Here is a 21,058-nt window from a genome sequence, read left to right on the forward strand (position 1 = left end):
TATGTTTATTGGCTAGCACATTAATATGCATTCCGATACGGAAAAAATTATAATTGAAATTCTAAATAGCCAGCTATCTGGAACACAAAATTTACGTTCAAAAGCTCAAAATGAGTTGACCTAGCCGCAAACCACGACGGTTTCTAACCTCACATAGGTTGCGTTCTCCGCCACCCGGCTAACCGCAAGCGCAACCGCGTCCTGCGGTCAGCCGCACGAATGGCCGCATTCCGGCTAACCGCATAGTGTGTAGGAGCCCTTAGATAAAGTAGAGAGCAACATTGATGCGGGTGTCAGCCGCTCGGGCTTCGGGAGGATTTTCATGATTTTCATCTTTGATTTGATGGCAATTGGCATAGACTCCATAGAGAAATTAATAATGGTTGATGCTCAGACTAATTATTTAAAAGAATCGATGGTTCATGCATTCATGTCATGGGTTTATACTTTATAGTATCCTTGGAGCCTTGGATTTGTTGTTGTCAGTTCTCCGGATTCGTGGTCTGTGTTGTCAGTTATTGTGGTCAATTTTGTATTTTGTATAGAAAAACAATTGCAAATAGAACTTAAACGAGTTGTGATACTATTAATAATGTATTTAAGTTTTGTTTATTTGCCTAGATGAGTTACCTTAGTTTGCTTTGGCAAAAATATAAAATGAAATGAATTTAATGTTTACGAGACCTATTAGATTAGGTGTGGTTTGTTGATATCAAACACATGTAAATAAATAATTTGTTAAAAATGCGATTCAATAAGCAAGAGTTAGCTGCCTTAGCGTCACAAACTTCTCAGAGTTTCGATCGTGAAGGAGTAATGTTGATTAAAGAAAAGCAAGATGGTTTTTTTAGACGTTCTGAAGGTATGTAAATTTACTTTTTTCCCATTTGTATCTTCAAGCTATCTGTACTTTGAAGAACTGATATGCCTCATAAGCGTGTAAAGTAATATTATCTAAAAAAAATAAAGCATAAACTTTTATGAAGTCACTGCATTTAAAATAAAAATCAAAATTTATTTATTTCTTGTAGGACAACTAGATTCAGAATGCAGATTCTACTAGAAAAACCGGCAAGAAACTCAGCACTTGCTGTTTTCAAATCATAAAAAGAGGCAATATGTAACTTGCACCACACCAGCTTGTGGGCAACTGAAAGCTCAGTCGGTTGCTTCCACACAATTTTGTCACTAAAGAATTCATCAATTGTATATCCGACTCACACTCGACTTAATAGTTAGTGTTTTTATACAATGTTTAAATTTGTGTATTGGCGAATCTAAAAATTATTTTGGAACCATATTACAAAAGTAAATGCTCCACAAAGGATTTCTGTACTTTTCACAGACAATGTTTTTGCATTGCCAATTTATGGCAGTTTCTAGTAAGTCGATTTTGTATCTCCTCTTTGTTTATAAAGATTAATGTTTTGCCCCACAAAAACCACTTATATGTATATTTTTATAAATATTCTGCGAAGCAATTACTGTAAGAATACCATTCTCTTTAAATTTTTCATCAAGGGATTGGTGTTTGTAAACCAAGTTTATAAATTGCAAGTGATTCTCTTTAGCAAAATATAAATAGTCTAGATATCAGGAGCTTTGACTCATAATATCTTATTATGCAACAATACTGCAGAAGTAGGCAAAGTAGACAAGTCTGTTGCTGTTCCAATATCAGTAAATTGTCTTATTTTACTGACAACAAAAACTGCTGAGCCTAGTTTTTTCTGCTAATTCATGTTTAAATATAACTGGTTTCTTTAAGTGGTATTTAATTAGATAATTGTATTAAAAGGTATAGTGATATAAAATTAAATTTATGTAATCCATTAGGTATGTAATCAATAGCATGCTGAGTATCTAGATTTTTTGTTCTAGGTGACTACTATGCGCGCTGGTTTCGCCTTAGGGGCAATCTCCTCTTTTATTTAAAAGGTCCAGGACCTTGGCAAGAGCCTGTGGGATGTATAGTACTAGGTCAACATCAAGTAAAAGAGCAGCCACTTGACGAAAGTGGAAATTGGCCATTTCATCTAAGTATGTATTGTTTTGTTATGCATTATCTTTTTATACGTGAGGATTGTTTTTAACAAGCAGGCTCTATTAGAATTGTGGAGACGTGAGTTAAATTATTAGATAAAAGTGCTAAATAATAATATAATTTTATTTGCTAACCAGCTGTTTTGGTATACATATAGCTACAGGGAAACCTTACTGTTGTTTATGCTGTCATGTTTCATGTCACACTGGTGGTAACTTAAAAAGATACTTCTAAATTAAAGTCCAAAAGCTTTGAATAAGTAATTATATCTTTGTATTTTTTGTTTAGTCTGGGAGAATGGAGTATGTTACAAATTGGCCACATTTCATGAAGCTGAACGCACTTTATGGCTTAAAGCCATAGAAACAGCTCCATATACAGTTATCGTTTCACAAATAGTTGCACTTAAAGAAAAGCTTAATAAGATAAGAGCAACCACTGACATAACAACATACAGACTGCAAAAAGGGATTGTACTTGGTAAGTTGTTGTATGTATTAAGACTTACATATTTTTAACCGACTTCCAAAAAGGAGGTGGTTCTCAATTTGATCCATATTTTTATTAATGTATGTACACCGATTTTTTCGAGGTTTCTGGACCGATTTGCAAATATATTTTTTTAATGAACAGTAGAAGTTTCCGTGGTAGTCCCATAAAAATTTCTCAATCCAACTACTTAATCCTGAGGTGTGTCCTATGTATAAAGTCAGGCGAGCATAAAAAGAAACTCGAAACCTAAGCATGAAGCTACTACAGGGATTATGTTGTACAAAAATTACACTTTTTTTCAGATATGAATGAGATACCTCTTTGTGAGTTGGCCCTTTTCTGTGATAATCTATTGTGTGATACACATGGTCGGCCACCATCTCCTGTAGTTGTTATATACGTTAAATATTCAAAGGGTCTCTGCATCAAGTATGGAACAACAGAGATAGTTGAAGTAAGTATGGAAATTGTTAGTAGTCAATCATCCATACTAATATTATCAATGCGAAAGTGTGTCTGTTGGTCTGTTTACTAGTCTTTCACAGGCCATCTTTTCATTCGATTCTGACGCTATATGATACGAAAATAGCTTCCACCACAAGACATTATGTACATAGGCCAGTTTTTCCGAAAAATCGAAGAGTTCCCATGGGATTTTGAAAAACCTAAATCTACATTGAAGATGTTGTGGGTATTATCTATTTGGGTAATTGATACCGATATGGCTTGCACCTGGAGACGGCTATAGGGTACTTTTCATCCTGAAACATTAAAGTTCTCACAGCATTTTTAAAACACCGAAACTTATGCGGATGTAGTCTCAAGCATCATTTAGTTTAAAACTAGCTGTGCCCGCGACTTCGTTCGCGTGGAATAGTGACTTTTCGCGCTTTATATAGCCACGGACGCTCAGGCGCGAGGCGCCGTGATTCTTTAAATTGACATAACTTTTTTATTTATGAACCGATTGACATGAAATAAACACTAAATCCTAAGTGAAGCTTACTACAATATATTAGTGAAAACCGTATCTAAATCGAATAAGCCATTTCTGAGATTAGCGTGCACAAACACACAGACAAACAGACAAACAGACAAAAAAAAAATTAATTACAATTTCGGGTTCGGCATCGATATAATAACAACCCCTGCTACTTTTTTTTTATATATTTCCATTGTACAGACACCACTTTTCTACAATTTTATTATATGTATAGATATAATGTAGCACAAATGTTGCCAGCTATTCTTAGCTTAGCATCTCTTGCGCTCTGTCGGAATAGCTACTGAATAACTTAATAAATCATTGTCTTTAATGAATGAAAATGAAGTTTCTAGATACTTTGTTAGGCCTTGACAAGTACTTTAGTATAATGTATTTTCTAAGCGATGATAAGATTAAGGCTGGATGCGTATTGGCTATTATCGCCTGTCACTTAATTTCAACAACTGAGCGTCTGATTTTTCTTCCAAAGCAGCTTGAACTGTTTTTTTGGGTCGAAATGTACGGGCGGTTATAACACCGGCGCGGTCAAATAGCTGCCTCAATTAGATATAAAAAAATTAGGTAATAAACGCCGTCGCGCACTCACAAGAAATTATACTTAAGAATTAAGTGTGTTTTAAATAATTAAGTATCACTTGCTTGAATGGTGAAGAAAAATACCGTAGGGAAACCGGCATGCGTGAGAGTTCTTCATAATGTTCTCAAAAGTGTGTGAAAACTGAAGTTTAGCAATCCGCTCTTAGCCAGCGTGGTGGACTCTAGCCAAAACCTCCTCATTCTGAAAGGAAATCCATGCTGGGTAGTGGAGCCGGCGATGCGATGGGTTGATTGCGATAAGAGCTCACATACTTTACAGTATTGAATTGTCAGCTATTTGACTGCAGTGTGCTTCGACCTTTTAACGCTATTGCTGCTAGAAAAGCTAGACCCTGAGGCGATAGTAGTTAAAGCCCAGCCACAAACAACGAAATTTAAATATTTACAGACATGCAGCAATCCTTGTTTTTCAAAAACTATTTTGTTTCGTGCTAGCGATGGTCTGTCGCGAGAGACGATAGTTAGGATAGTTGTATATGATGTTAAGGAGCGTGTTTCTGAAACTGCAGTGCCAATGGGGTCTACAACTTTGCAACTTAGCACGATTCAGGTAGAAACTATTTGGATTTATTTGTAAAGCTAAATATTTTTCTCCTACTTGCTTGGAAATTGCTTCATTATATTTAAAAAAAAACCTCAATCGACTGTACTTTGTACGCACAATTACCAACACAACAATAATAGAATTTGCTAGACAGTTAACATACTGGTAACAAGGTTCTTTAAATGCATTCTATTTCACACTAACATGAATTAGTTGTTTTTAGGTACACGATTAAAAAGTCTGATTGCGATATGAAACCCCTTTTGAAAAGTTTAAAAACAAAACAAATTCGCGCTCGGAATTGTCGCGTCAAACTGCAACGTAGGTTTTTTTAATTTGTTTATTATTTCCTGGCAAATTGGAGAAAAGTACTATACAAGTCTCGGCCGAAATAACAATTACCGACCTCGTTTAGTTTAAAAGGACTCAGCTAGCTTCTTGTCTTTATAAGTCCCTTGAGAAGCCCCTGGCTTCGCCTCGTCCTTTCAATGCTACTCGACTGGAAATTGCTTTACTTCTGGCCTGGACTAAGTATTATTTTTGATTAAGTATATAGTATAATTATATTCATTATGATTACATCTTGCTGTTTTATTATATGATGTACCAGCGAGATTCTTAAACATTATGATAGCAAGAGTCAGCTATTATCTTACTATGATTGTCTCCGATGTTTATTCAATTAGTTTAGTTTCAATATTGACTCGTCACATGATACACGCAAAGCCGTAATAAATACATAAATTACTATCGTTGTATAGCGTGTAGGTATTTATGCAATAGGTATACATTTACTATTGATTCTCGGCTTTCTAAAGTGTGACTGGCAGAGACGATAGTTTACATTATTATACTTCGAGCTGGTACGGCTTCTAATGCGAGTATATTAAGGTACTTAATATAATATTTATATATACAGGAAGCCCAAAGATTGCGTGTAGCGCTTATGACGCGCGATAACAAGACCGTGGGATTCGTAACAATCAATGGTTGGAGCTTGGAGCCGTCCTATATTGGGACCAGCCCCAGCCATACAAATGAAAAAAACTGCATTGACATCCCACAAAAAATTCTATGCCATCGACGATCGCAATCCTTGCCCCCGAGACTCGGATTGAAATTGAAGTTTCCGTCTTATGGAAATCTCCTAAAACAAAACTTTGTTAATAGTCATCAAGTCACATACAGATTTCATTCGGGACTGGGTGGAGATATAACGGTGCACGAAATAATGGCCGAACCGAAATTGTGCTATCAAATTCCAATGCAACTTTTGTAAGTATATGTTTTATGTATCAATAAACCTAGATAATGACGAGACAAATCGATATAATACTTAGTTTTGGCCGTATAATATCAAAAAAAGTAGTATTCACCCTCCTATGTTTGTATGAAGAAAGCACCGGAATGCGCCTCTTAAATGTTTTGCGAGATCCAATTAAAAAATATTAGCCATTTTTAATCATGACTAACATTCCCCTTTCTCCTCCAACTAAGCGTAAAGCTTAAAATTTTATCTATTCCCACCTCAAAATGAACAATTAACGGTAGCTTTACTTATGGCTTCGAAATCACGTTGTCATTTATCCATACTTAATATTATAAATGCGAAAGTGTGTCTGTCTGTCTGTCTATCTGTCTGTCTGTCTGCTACGTTTTCACGGCCCAACCGCTGAACCGATTTTAATGAAATTTGGTACAGACTTGGAATACATTCCGGGGAAGGACATAGGCTACTTTTTATCCCGGAAAATCAAAGAGTTCCCATGGGATCTAAAAAAATTGAAATCCACGCGGGCGAAGCCGCGGGCATCCCGTAGTAATAGTATAAAACAAAACAATAACTTTCTCAGACACGCTCATACGCTTGACCGCGTGCAAGATAGACAGTAGACACTATACAAAAAGACTTTTTATGACACTTGCCCTTATTAATAGACGCTACACAAGCGCAATGTGTAAATGTGTTGAACGTCCTAGCTTTTGTTAACACAGCCATAATCTTTGTATTTAAGGGAAATATACATTCAACGAGAGAAGGAGTTACTAGAAGAGTTGTTGTCAGTGGGAGATATTTGTGGACACTGGCGAGTTAAGCGATTAGAATTGGCGTCCACACATATGTCTTTATTGCAACATTATTGCCATTCAAAAAAGTGTTTGCAGCAAGCGGAAAACGCCTATTTTAAGGCAAGCAGTAAAAAAGGTATGCATTATTTTGTATAGAACCATGAATATTATAATAAAAATAGAAAGATTTTTCTATTCAAATAAACTTTTACACGTGTTAAAATTATCCTGGTGAGCTAGGGTTTTTTTTTCCTTGGATTGGAGGGGGTTTTTTAACTCTTTTTCTAAGAGGTGATATGATTTTGGTTATCAGATGATTCAAGTTTGGAATTCGCTCCTGTCAACTTGCATTTACAAAGGATGTGGGTGTACAACGACACGCTTAATAAGACTGGTTTCCATGACGTCATCACTGCGGGCGCGTTCGCTGCGCATACGCATAAGTCTGAACGGACAGGAGGCCTTATTAGGTACGTTTGCACTTAATAACATGCTTCAGCAACAAGCCAAAAAATATAATAGATCAGTCTATGCCGGAGTTACATTTGTTCGTTCGTTTAGATGCCTATGGAATACGGGCTAATGAGTAAGTGAAAATGATCGAAACCTATAGATAACTAGAATTGATCCATGTGGACTTAGATTTTCAAAATTCTGTGCGAACTCTTTGATTTTTCGGCATAAAATGTAGCCTATGTATGTCTCCAGCATGCAAGCTTTCTCTGTACTCAGTTTCGTCAAAATGTGGGCCTCTAAACCCGTGAAGAATCTTTGCTTTATGAGGATAAAACGTAGCCTATGTCCGTCCCTGACAAATAAACTCTGTACCAAACGTCAAAATCGGTTAAACTGATGATAAGCCGTAAAAAATAGCAGATAGATAGACACCCTTCTCTATTTATATTATTAGTGTAAAAATATGTTTCAAGGAGGGTCTTTTAAGCACATAGGATTGAATCAGTTTCGTAAAGATGGCACATAAAAACTGATTCTGGTATTCAATATGATTTTTAGCAATAAACACATAATTATTTGAAAGAACATAAATCTAACATCAAAAGCAGCCTAAATTAAGCTATAATGCTATGTAAATACGTCTATTTTTACAATAACGCGCACTCATGTTTCACTACAGTCTACACATGAGCGGCAATAACACCATGCTCCTGTTTTTCACATAATTCACAATGGGTATAGACAATAGCTGTGGTATTGATGTGTAATCAAAAGTTTTCATTTCCAGACTAGTTCAGCAAGTAAAGGATATAACAAATACGAAAGCAGCTCTAAATTTTGCAGCGGCGAATAAGATACAGGCGGAATACGATAACGTCATAGCTCTGAGGCGGTTACGTGATGAAATCCTAACAGATATGGAGAGGATCATAGTACTCCTACAAGCGAATCAACATACTGAAGTCATTAGTATCACTGGAGGTATGCATACATTTCTGTTTTTAGGGTCCCGAACGTTCGAATGAAAAAACGGACCCTTATATCACGGATCACTCGTGTGTCTTTTGACACAGCCAATTTTTTCCGTGTCTACTGAACCGATTAAGTTGAAAAGTGCAAATATAGATTTGTGTGACCCAAACATGGATGTAACGTAAATAAATAAATGAATTTTAAACATGGGACAAGATTAGTGAAAATTTAAAAAAAAAAAAACCAACTGTACCTTGAAAATGAAAGGGCTTAAATAAAATTAAATGGCATCAAAACTACTGAACTTAAAATTTTGACAAAAATACAGCAAATAGTTCTTAACTTATAAATTACAGGAACACTAGTTTTGTTTATGGTCTTAAAATACATGATTAATCTCTCAATATTGTGGGTACAAACCTCCATGCGAGTTCAACTCGCACTTACCAGTTTTTTACCCTTGTCCACTTCCGACACATCATTACATGCATTGATCCACAAGATCAAGTATATCGTCCACTTCCGACACATGAGAAAGCGCACTCATGTTCGAATATGCATAAGGCTAGATGACGGCATTCTATAAATATCCTATACTACTTATAGTTTTTATCTAATCTTTATCTACATAGAACAGCCTGTATAGTGAATAAGTCCGGTAACTGGCTAGCATCGCCTCGGTGCCGAGCGCCACAAATACCTACCTAATGTTCGTGCGCTGTGCAACCGAGGAGGTACCCTTCCTTGCATAATATAATATTATCTTATACCGACATAATTTTGTATTGAGTGTACTGAGTAGTCTCACCCGTATATCATACAGTTAATTTTTAGAGGAATGTGCAGCGCCCAGACAAGTCGCCAAGACTTCAGGGCGCTAAGAATTCAATGTAAATAGTTTTAGAATATTGTAAATACAATAAATAAATAAATAAATAAAATGGCCTTGAAATTGTATCAATAGGAAGAATTGAAAATCGAGTCCTACATGGATGCTTTTTATGCTTCTATATGTATATCAGTATATATATGAATAATAAGATTATAAGATAGTGTAGAAATTGTTAGTGCTAAGAAATAATAAATAAAAATTAATAAATAAAAATATAGTTATTTATTTTTAGTAATCAAGACAAAGGCGAAAAGTATGCTTGCTTTGTGGGAGCCTGCCGTTGTAGAGGAGTCTCTAGCGATTATCGGGTGGCCCAAACACATCGCCAACGATGGTCCCGAAAATCAAGTAAGAATATTTCTTAAATAGGTATATGGTTTCGCTCAGGTGAATTTTTTCTTACTTCTGGTAACAAAATCGTAAGGGGTCTGTTATAAATTATACCCCTACCCTTCAATGCAAATCTCAAGTTTAGCTTTGCATAAGTTTAAAGATTTGATGAAAATTATGGAATCACCTCTCTGTGACTCTTGTGGAATAATTGAGGATGTACAACACTTAAATTGATGTGTCCGATTCCAATCTGGTAGAGATAAAATGGTGAGGTAAATAGAATTGAACAGATTTGATAAGGGCATGTTTGTGAATATGCTTACCCGAACAGTCTAAAAGTCTATTGTAATCTATAAGTTTCATTTCTTGAAATTGTGTAGCATTTATTTTGTTTCTATTTGTGTTGAATTATGAAGTTAAGAAATTCTTGCTATTCTTTCATGTATCATAACGGGGCTGACATGTAACTAACAATAAAAGCCCCCAATTAATAAAGAAAAACTAAAACATCTCAAGTTTCTAGATCCTAGACTAGAGGTGTAAGATGACAACTATTTTATATTTATTTATTTTATGGCTACACACAGTACAATAATTAAATTACAGGCAATACATACATAAAACACTCAAACCATAACTGTCTCCAATGAAACATTTACATCTATTACACAACTTTATGCCCAAAATGTCACGGTATAGCACGCGTAGGTAAATAAGCTACCAGTCAGAGAACAGTTTATATCTTTGGCCAGCAAATTCGTCTGAGTTGATTCAGGTTTTTACAAAAGAATCGTTTAACCAGGATAGACAGTATAATAATATTACCCCTTGCTATTTTTTTTTCAGACGTTATCGGCTGTAATGCGCTTGACTGACCAATTGAGTTTGTTCGAGGCCAATTCCGACTGTGAGAACTTTGACACCTCATCCAGTTCAAGTTCAAAAGAAACATCACCCATCGTCGATGTTGCAACATTCCCTTCGAGTTCTTTCAGCCCTGTCTCCAGCAACGGCCACCAGGACAGAGAGCCATTTAAGAACATGTACGAAACAGAACTGAGATTCTACAACGATTATTTCAAGAGCGAAGAACGAAGTCGGTTGAACCATTCTTTCCGATCCATTCGATCACCGTCAAAGCCGAAGCTAAACGATGCTCAAAGTTTATCGTTCGATTCGAACAGGCCGAGACATGGAAGCTTGAGACATGATTTCAAAAGTACAGCTTCTTTGGAACAAGTTTCATACAGATGTTTGATGGAAAGCTTGAGTGGGATTGATAAGAAAAAGGTGCTATTTTTTTCTGCACAATGTACTAGCTGATGCCGTATTTAAAATCCTGTGCCAGTGTTTTCATTTTGCGGGATAAAAAGTAGTCTATGTTTCGCATGGAGACCAGCTGTTGAAGAGTTCTGCAGAGGTCTTAAACTATCATCATGATCAACCCATTTCCGCCCCACTACTGAGTACGGGTCAGAATGAGAAGGGTTTAGGCCATAGTCTGCCACGCTGGCCCAATGCGGATTGGCAGACTACTATATCCATGCGAAAAACCACGTTGATCCGTTGCTAAAATAGATAATTATAGGACTCTTGCTCTTGGATCTTGGATTTTAAAACTATATACCTACCTTACTTAATAAGTATTTCTTCTTACAGAGTACAGCGTTAAGAAAAGAATCGTGTTCGTTGCCAAGTATAGGTCAAATAGACTCGATAACGAGGGAAAATAATTTAGCGTTCCTAAAGAGTATAGGAACAGATGTTGACGCAGCTTTGGTGCTAGCACTCGAAGGTGTTATGAAATTTGTGGACTATAATAAAGGTATTTATGGATCTTTAGTAATTGAATAGGGACCTATTCTTGATTTTGACTAATTATATAATCAAGCCAAAGACGCGGTATCAATCCATAGCCAAAGCCTACTACTAGACCAGGCCTGAGCCAAATATTATAAAATGCATCGAGATAAAAGGTACTGATCATGAGCGCGACTGAATTTTAGAGTATTCTCATCCTTTTCTTATCAATTTAATAAGAAAGGACAAACAAATATAATTTAATATAGAAATATCAGACCTCGTGAATTTGAGCCAGTCGTGAGCGTATTGACGCTTCGTAAATAATTCCCAGTACTCGGTGTGGCGGCACGAATCGGCACAGTAATAACTGTCATGTTGTATGGCATACCTCTTCCAGCGTAGTTGTATATACCCATTTCAGTGCGTTAATCGTTTTATTATGATGTGCTAAAGGGGAAAGAGATTTTCAGATCTAACAGATGACAACCTTGAGTATTTGAAGAATGTGTCGGAAGGTTTCAAAGTATCGGCCGAAGTACTGGTGCGCTGGTTGAGAGTTTCGCACGCAGCATTACGATTGAGATGCGAGTCTACGTCATGGGCCTGGGAAAATGCCACGCTACAGACTAGACGATACATGTGCTTCTCACAAGCGGTAAAGATATTTTTTTTAGTTATATGCTTAGGCCAATATCTCATTAGGAAATCATGACGGTGCAAACGGTCGTGCCACCGTGGTTGACAGCTTCCATACGAGAAACACCAGAGCAGACATCAGAGTGAGAACAATCACCTCTCATCAACAGTGTACACGTGCATATTACATCGTCACGTACAGTGTGCGGGAGGGGCGTCCAGTAGCGCAACTGGTGGTCGAGTGCGTTATTGCTTGTGCTATCAATGGGTGATCCGGGCCAACGCCACCAAATTGAATTGGTTGCGCAACCAAGCGGACACCAGATGAGGTGCCCTTCATAGAGCCGTATACATTTTCTTGGTAGTGCGACTGATTTGATTTTTGATTACAACATTTCCGATCGAAATGCCGTTTCAAAATTATTCTTAGCGTTACAAAACAAAATTGAATAACTTTGTTAAATTAAAATAAAACAATGGCACCATTGCTTTGTTTGCTTTATTCTTTAGAACTTTGGTGTGATTTGCAATGGTGTCAAAATGTCATAATTGAACAGTCTGTAGTAAGTAAATTTAATTTATTTTAGTTGGCAACACTGACATCGGGTTTGCTGTGTTGGTTCTGCTCGGCACCTTCCGAGATTGTAGTCAAAATTTTGACATCAGAGCTTGGTCCTTTATGCGGCTTCGAAGGCCTCTTGAGCCTGTATTCGACTGAGAAAGCCATGTGGGGCGATATGGTGGTGGCCATCGAGGACTTGCAGACCGTTGTTTTTACTTTGACAAAAGTTGGACATAGGTAACTTAATTTCTTTTGCTTTCTCTTGTTTTGATCTTTATTAACGATAATCAATAAAGGTATTAACCTTTATTGATTCTCGTAAATTAAGATCATGCCTATAGACGGGGCTGAGTAAGTTAATCTAATAAAGCACTTAACGCCTATAATTACATATATGTTTTGTCAATTAAAAATTTTGTGTTTTCGTAGTAACATGGCGATACCACAAGTGAGCGGGACCAGAGATGCTCTTATAGTACATATCCCTGTGTCCGATTCACTTTATGGCAAATTTGTTAATAAAGAGGTAAATATCTTATACTTATTCTCAATCATATTATTTTCTAGTGGAAAGAACCGGCAAGAAATTTAGTAGTTACTCTTTTCACAAAGCAACATATTTCAATAGAAACTGATAACGTCTGCATGGATTTAGGTTTTAAAAATCCCATCCCTCCCCAATCCCCTCACATTCTAACCTATAATCGTTAGAAAGTGTCGCCTTATTTCATCTGGTTGCTTTGGTTTTCGTACCAATATCTCAGATTTATTCAATTAGACAGCACTTTATATTTATTGAGCTTTTACCCGATCAAAAGCTAGGTTTAAGTCTAAAAAATTGGCAGAAATACAAGTGTCTCTGTTAGTATAATATTTAACTGTGTTGGATGCCTATCAAAATGGCCATGCAAAATGACGATATCGCCATATCGTATTGATATTCGAACGCCATAACTATTAAATAGACATGAACGCTAAATGTTCTTTTTAACCCCCGACCCAAAAAGAGGGGTGTTATAAGTTTGACGTGTGTATCTGTGTATCTGTGTGTCTGTGTATCTGTGTGTCTGTGTATCTGTGTGTCTGTGTATCTGTGTATCTGTCTGTGGCATCGTAGCGCCTAAACGAATGAACCGATTTTAATGTACTTTTTTTGTTTGAAAGGTGGCTTGATCGAGAGTGTTCTTAGCTATAATCCAAAAAAATTGGTTCAGCCGTTTAAAAGTTATGAGCTATTTTCTAGTTTTCTTGTAGAAAAGAAGGTTAGATAATCCTTAGGTTCATAATATTCAAGTGTCAATTGACAAATGTCAAGCTGTCAAGATGGACGTTGCCTAGATATACATAATTATTTATTTGAAAATGATTTTTCGGGGGTGTTGAAAATTTTTAATTTACACTTGTTATACCCAATTCTTTTACCATAAGAAAGCTACTTTATTTAGATGTAACATAGACTACATATTAAATATATTATGTGTATTTGTATAGGTATATCGTTCACCCGAGTGCAGCCGGGCGGAGCAGCTTGTTTTAAACATGAGTTCACATATTTGATTTCAGCACCTGAGTTTCACTATAACGCCGGTATTTTTCAATGTGGGTATCAATGAAAAAGCGACGCTTGCTGAAGCCTTGGGCGAGACCACGCCGCAATTTCAGTCGAATAACGACAATTTGGACAGACTGTACAAGTATTACTACAAATATAATAAAGTGTTTCCTGCTGACCACTTGGCTCCAAACCGAGGTTAGAAAACTGTTCTCAAATATAGATTCAATTAAAATGATCGACATACGGACATACAAAATTAAATATTAAGTCTTTGTACTTAAATTTGAGATTTATTTACTTTCATAGTTATTTTTTTCATAAATAAAATTAATATATAAATTTGTCAGTTTCTTTAAAAATTAAAACGGTAAAATAGGTATGTCAATAATTGTCAAGCGATTTTTTGTTGCTACTAGTCGTACAAGTCTAGTTTTTTACTAAGAATATATATTCGTTATTATAGTAAACAATCTAAAGATAAAGATTTTGTATCTTGTGATAATTTTTAGCATCATCTAGAACAAAACCGCTGGAAGAAGTGATGGAAAATCTACGAATTGCCGTACATAAGAAAGTGCCTAAAAATATTGAAGTGTTGCACCTCGCTGCTTTAGCCACGAGACTTATGAACGGTTGGTACTCCATTTTTTTTTATATCTCAATTATTCTTAAATCTCAAATATTTACGGGATCTTTGTCCAGCCCATGGGCGTTTGTAAGCAGATCATGATGTTAATAATTTTTTTATTCCAGGTATAAGGTTCACATCATGTAAAAGTGCCAAAGACAGGACTGGTATGTCCGTGACTTTAGAACAGTGTTCCATACTCGCTTCGGAATACCATCTAGCTGAACACGAGATGAAAAAGGCTCTTAGTATCATGAGAAGGTATGTAATACTCGTTAAATACGGCGCTCGCCAATTCTGCTGGTCAATTGATCAAGTGATTCGACTAAGCGAAAATTTAAATATATTAAAGGAAAAAGTGACTGATCTATGAACGCACTGCTCAAACTATTGGACGGATCATGCTGATAGCTATTATGACAAATGTCCGCTAAGAAAGGATGTTAGCAAAATTCAACCCCTAAGGGTGTAAAATAGGAGTTTTCAAGCAAATCCAGAAGTGCCTAAATTCCTAGTCCAAAGCTGAAACTCCATTTTATCAACAGTTCAGCTTTGGACTAGAAAGTTTGGCATTCTAGACTGACCTGAAAATTCGTTAAGCATAACCCGAAGTTTTGGCTTTGAACTAAACCTGTATAAAAAAACCTTGTAAAATTAATAGAGATACAAAAAAATCTGGGGAAATTTAAAGTACGCTCAATAGATGTCAGTAATTGACACGTACGAATAAATATTTATTTGGTTACAGTGAGGGTTGTCGCCGCGAGAACACATTCAAAAATATAGGCGTGAGAAAATATGCGTTTACGAAAAAACAGGTAATGGCACTTCCCGAAGAGTACAGACCTCCGCCTGGTACTTACGGTTCGACGCAAACATAAATAGTATACGCACTTCTTAAGTTGCCCTCAAACTACGGAAATATAATATATAATATATAAATATAGCTCACCCTACTTTTAAATGTCACTGTTCACACTTAGTTGTAAAATTATATTACATCTAAGTGTGGACAGTGACATTTAAAAGTAGGGTGAGCGATATTTATATATTATATTATATTCCGTAGTTTGAAATCAACTTCAAACTTCTTAACTAGATGGTAAAGTATCAAAACTCAATGTAAAATGTACTTAAATTATTTTTATTACTTTAGGCATCAATCCCAATAGTGTCCAGAATTTAGAGTTTGTCGTTCCATAATCGTGACAATGTGGCTAATTCTGTTGTACACAATCTTTAAACTATAATGACAGGTCTATACAAATTATATGTATACAATATACATATTAACATACTCCAATCAACAATAAATAAAATGCGTTTTAAATTGAACTATATTCAATTATTCAGAATATTTTAATGTGATCGTTTTGCTTTGAATGACGTTTACTATGAACGTATAGTTATCGTATTTATAGTTTATACAAACTTCACCTGACATTTTACCGTAATACTTACACTTTAGGGTATAATTCCGAACTATTGAAAATGATTGTACTTATGGTAGACCAAGAATTTACTACTTAATATAATTTAATATATTATTATGTATAATAAACGACTATTAATAATTAAGTATAATGTTTTTGTCATGATAAATTACTTAAATATTTATATTATAGATCAATATCTTCCCATGTAGATGCCAAGGATTTAGCATGTACTTACAGCACATATTTACAATTAATCATAATAAATAATAGAATATTTCCTAATTTTGATAGGCAGGTGCATTTCACGAAAAGAGGCGTGTTTTAAAGAGGTTCGTTTCGAGAAATAATTACGATTATAAGTATCTAAAATCGTTTCTTTATATATATTCAAAAATCACACATAAAATGAAAAAAAATATATACGTTTTATATTGTTTTGTCTATGAAACAAACCGCTTTACTAGAGGGTAATAAATAATAATAAAATAATAATAAACAGAGGGAAAAGCAGAAAAGTATTGATATAAAAGTTAGATGGATAGAGAATTAATATAAAAAAGTAATTTTTTTATCCAAGTGTAATTTTTTGTTCAAGTGTAAATTATATTAAAGTGCTACCATATAGTCTTTTAAAACACAGTTCTTGTTATCTATGACATGTCACCCAATATAACTGAATATCTAGAGTATGCGACGGGTCGAGATGGCAAACGGGGTGTGAGGCGGGAGGACGTCCCGTACACCCGCACGTGTAGCGTGGAGACTGCAGCTGTGCGGGGCGGCCCACTCCGATTGCCAGGTCAACCTATATGTTATTGAAAGTATTATACTGCTATAAAAGCGAACATTTGAAACTACAGAGAAACATCCATACTAATATCATAAATGCGAAAGTGTGTGTCTGTCTGTCTGTCTGTCTGCTACTTTTTCACGGCCCAACAGCTTAACCGATTTTGACGAAATTTGGTACAGGGTTAGCTTATATCCCGGGGACGGGCATCCCGGAAAGTCAAAGATTTCCCACAGGATTCCTAAAAACCCATCCGCTTAACCGATTTGTATAAAATTGGTACCGAGGTAGCTTGCGTCCCTGTAATTGACATAGGCATTTTATCCCGGAAAATCAAACAGTTCCCACGGGATCTTTTAAAACCTAAATCCACGCGGACGAAGTCGCGGGCATCCTCTAGTACTTAATAAGTGGCAGAATATAATTGTGTGGGAGCACTATTTTCATTTCAACTTAGTTTTGTTTATCGATTTCTGTAGTTACACATAATATACAGCATATAATGCAGTATAACAATTGCTTTATGCGTTAGATGAGTTAAATTAAGAGGAAAAACGAACTGTTTATTTCCTATTATGTTACAGTGGTTAAGTGTGAAAGTTAACAAACAGCTGCGATTATTTTGTACCTGTTTGAAAGTTTATATTAATTCCTGTTCTTCCACAGCAGTTGTGCCAAAAAAAAAAATTATATGAATAACGTAATTTTTTTAATTTATACAATTAAATAAGTATCACGTTAAGTAAATGTTGGTTATAAAATACATAACACTATATTCTTTTTAATAAGTACACTACATACATCGAATTTGTTACTTAAAACAATTAGTAGTTCGGCATCAATTTAATGGCACTTTTTAGTCACTATAATATTATAATACTAATCTAAATAGAAAACAATATAAATATGATTATGTTATATTGTCAAAAGTCCAAACACTGCAACATCTTTATATAGAAGTTTATCCAGAACACACTCAGGAATGCCGAGATATCTTAGTATTTCTGATTTTTCTATTTTTTCAGTTATGTTTAAGTGATTTTTCCAATTGCCAGATAATGTTGGACTGAAGAATAATTTGTTTTTGTGACAGTTTTTTTGTAAAAGTCTGAAGATAATATAATTAAGGGGCATGAAACGGGTCTGCCCGCGAAATTCAAAAATTTGGTATATAAACCTGTGAAGATGATACTGCCACTGTCGCAATTATAATGCCATAAGCCTACTTTGTCGTATTAGTTTACAAATTGCGAAAAACCAAATTAAATTTGAATGTTGCGGGCAGACCCGTCGGATCCATCTTAATAGACCGACTTGAGACCGACCCACTTATAGTGCGATCAAAAAGGAACTATATAATTAAAATCTGGTCACACTCTTAGCCGAATTACTCGTAGACCGTACCATGAATGATTTCAGAAGGGTTTTTTTGATTAACTAGGTTTAACCTGACTGACAAGTGGGCGGCATTCCATTAAAGATATACGACAGAACTTGATAAATACGAAAAATATCAAGGCGCCATCTCCACGGACGAAAGAATCGGGGCGATAGTCTCGCCGTGTGACAAAATTAAATACAAACTCTATGGGCCAATTCCACAGGGCGATACTATCGCGACGATACGACGAAACTTGCGCCGGTAGATGGCGCCTTATTCACTCTTTATTGTAAACTTACATATTTTAAGGATAGTTTTATATAATTTGAAACTATATTTATGTTATACTTTGCATATTTTATTATTACTATAAGATTTTTTCTTTTATAAACTGTGAATGGTGAACTATGAGTTTATTATAATGCATAAAATTTGAGCAAGGACTCACCATATTTGCTCTGTGTCAAATTGTCTTGTCAAAAGTCAAATCCTAAATTTACTGGCTCGTTGGAAAGCCTCGAGCAGGCCTCGAGGTCACAGCAGAGACGTAAGCTCTCTTTGCGTGTTTTATCGTCTTTATAATGGCAAGTGTTCTGAAGAGTTAAACCTCTTCCACCCTACTTTTTCTACAACCGCACCTCATGCCACCGCAAGCAATTTAACCCTCACCACCTGGATGCCTGGTGCACTTCGACCGCCCGTTGTGCCACATATTGTTTTTTCCACATGCAAACTGTGGAATCAACTCCCTTCTGCGGTGTTCCCATTAGATTACAACATGGGATTATTCAAGGGGCGGACCAAAAAATTCCTGAAAGGCAGGAAACGTATTGGCAGATCCTCTGGTACTGCAAATGGTGACGTGCCTGCTCGTTAGCTCGCTATTTTTATTTAAAAAAAGGCACGATTTACCGCACGGTAAAATGTACTCTTAGAGCAAATATGGCGTTTTTTTCTCAAATTTTACGCACAATACATAGCTTTTGTTTAGCATAGGAATTGCTGTCAAAAATGTATGCAGTTGTCAAATCTGACGTTTGCCGGACCACATTAAATGATTAGTGGTTAGTGCCGATCCACGGCAAAGGATGTTCATTTATTGAATGTCAAGAGTGTTTCTAACTTTATTTCAATACTTAGTTTTTTTTTTAAATTTTCGATATTTTCAATATCCATCTTCGTAAAAACGTAGTTTATGGAAGTTTTCAATGTTTATTTTGTCATGTTTAGAAATAATTATTTCAATTATCTTTATCAAAAAGTTCTTAATTATAGTTATTTTATATCGCATCTTCAAAAACATTTTAACCTTTGAAAATTGATCTGCCATAAAATTGAGTGCTATATTTTTAAATCTCGTTAAGTTTAATTCCTTTTGAATTGTACCTTTACTACTGCTGTGTGGATTCTCGTAATCTTCACAGGCAGTTATTAGCCAAAGTACATAAAGTATTTTCTAAGATTTTTATTAATATTAATATCTTTTAGACGATTGTATTGTATAATCTACTTAAGTTACATTATTGTGAAACATTTAAAGCCTCGAACACACTTTTCATAGATAGTTTGACGGCTAAGGGTGGTTTCAGATTATCATTTTTGCTGCGTGTTTTTCGATCGTGGTGATCGAATGTGGTTTAGCGTCTCGCATATCGTGCGTGAGCTTTACGTCTACGCTCGTATCTATGAGATGCGCTGTGATAAACGGCGCGGTTATAGACGCTTACAAAAACGCGCCTATGCGCGCAAAAAAAAAAGGCTAATCTGAAACCGCTCTATTGCACGGCAAGATGTCACACTGCAAGCGCGCGTAAGTGTGTATGATTTATGCAATTTGAGCGTGGGTAAGCATAATATTAGATAGCAGCGTGTGACGCTGACTGCTGGCATGCGCGCCTGTCAGTGTGAACGTCTTCACACAGTTTAACTCGTGTTACAAAAACTAGGACGAGCAGTATCGCGCTGGATACACTGACGCAGCTCCACATTATAATTATATATATTTCCGTGTAATTTTCCCAATTTTTGTTATTTTTATTGATCTTTGTTACATGATTACCCCTTACCGTTAAGAAAACAATTTTTTTTTATTAAGTATTATTTTGACATTTATTTCGTTTGGTACAACAGTGTAACAAAGATTTGTAATTTGACATGTTTCGTCTTCCTAAGGAAAAATTCAATTAATCACTTGTTTCCTCCATTTCATTTAGCCAGGCTATGTTTCAAGTCTTCTGTTATAAGATTAGGCTGTGAGTAACCTGCTGTATTAACAAGTGATTGTTAGTGTATAATAAATTATTATGTTGCTTTTCCTAGTAATTGTTTTATTTATTTTCCACTAGCTAACTTGCCCAGATATTGCATAGGTGCACTGACTTATTCTAAAGACATGTCAGCCATTACAGCCATACAGCTGCAATGTGAATTAAAAAAAATAATATTATAGCCTATGGCCCACGGGATGATGTAAGAATTCTAGCGATACCATATACATCCAAAGTTCAGTTAACTTGGAAGTTATAGTGGTATAAACAAACATGCATAAACTTTGAAAACACTAGAATCCCCTTTTATGGCCAGTTGTGGCAAAAATGTAAGATGTGTTAATTCCTAAATATAGCAGGTCTGGTCTAACAATTTTTTTGAAAAAAAGTGAGGAAGTTTCTGATCTCACCAGTGTGAAATTTATTTGATATCTTTCAAAGCAATTTTTCGCTGAAATGTTTCCGCCTCCCAAATAGCAACAACTGTACATTATAAATAAACAACTGTATATGATAAATAACGCTAAAACAATTTTACAATAGTGGAGTCGGTAAGACGTCTTGAATTTAAATACCCACGCAATGAAAATTATG

At 35.6% G+C, this 21,058-nt stretch overlaps 1 protein-coding gene across 3 annotated transcripts; it reads left to right on the forward strand.

The window, feature by feature from the left end:
* Nucleotides 1-306: 306 nt before the first annotated feature.
* Nucleotides 307-20,868, forward strand: LOC123880155 (inositol polyphosphate-4-phosphatase type I A). 3 transcript variants are annotated; one of them, XR_006799171.1, is made up of 20 exons: nucleotides 307-862; nucleotides 1,882-2,040; nucleotides 2,333-2,524; nucleotides 2,839-2,990; nucleotides 4,528-4,689; nucleotides 5,603-5,958; nucleotides 6,699-6,889; nucleotides 7,067-7,223; nucleotides 7,997-8,190; nucleotides 9,306-9,421; nucleotides 10,253-10,696; nucleotides 11,066-11,231; nucleotides 11,680-11,864; nucleotides 12,433-12,644; nucleotides 12,837-12,933; nucleotides 13,971-14,157; nucleotides 14,472-14,594; nucleotides 14,716-14,851; nucleotides 15,339-16,344; nucleotides 20,858-20,868. XR_006799171.1 is itself a non-coding variant. In XM_045928115.1 (20 exons), the coding sequence occupies exons 1-19, from the start codon at nucleotides 745-747 to the stop codon at nucleotides 15,469-15,471; spliced, it is 3,480 nt and encodes a 1,159-aa protein (XP_045784071.1). In that variant the 5' UTR covers nucleotides 307-744; the 3' UTR covers nucleotides 15,472-15,486; nucleotides 15,677-16,855. The 3 variants fall into 3 exon arrangements, 2 of the variants coding, with proteins under 2 accessions (XP_045784071.1, XP_045784070.1); XM_045928115.1 differs by lacking the exon at nucleotides 20,858-20,868 and having other exon boundaries at nucleotides 15,339-15,486; nucleotides 15,677-16,855; XM_045928114.1 differs by lacking the exon at nucleotides 20,858-20,868 and having other exon boundaries at nucleotides 15,339-16,855.
* Nucleotides 20,869-21,058: the final 190 nt, after the last annotated feature.

This window comes from Maniola jurtina, chromosome Z (genome assembly GCF_905333055.1).
Source record: "Maniola jurtina chromosome Z, ilManJurt1.1, whole genome shotgun sequence".
NCBI classification, from domain to species: Eukaryota; Metazoa; Arthropoda; class Insecta; order Lepidoptera; family Nymphalidae; genus Maniola; species Maniola jurtina.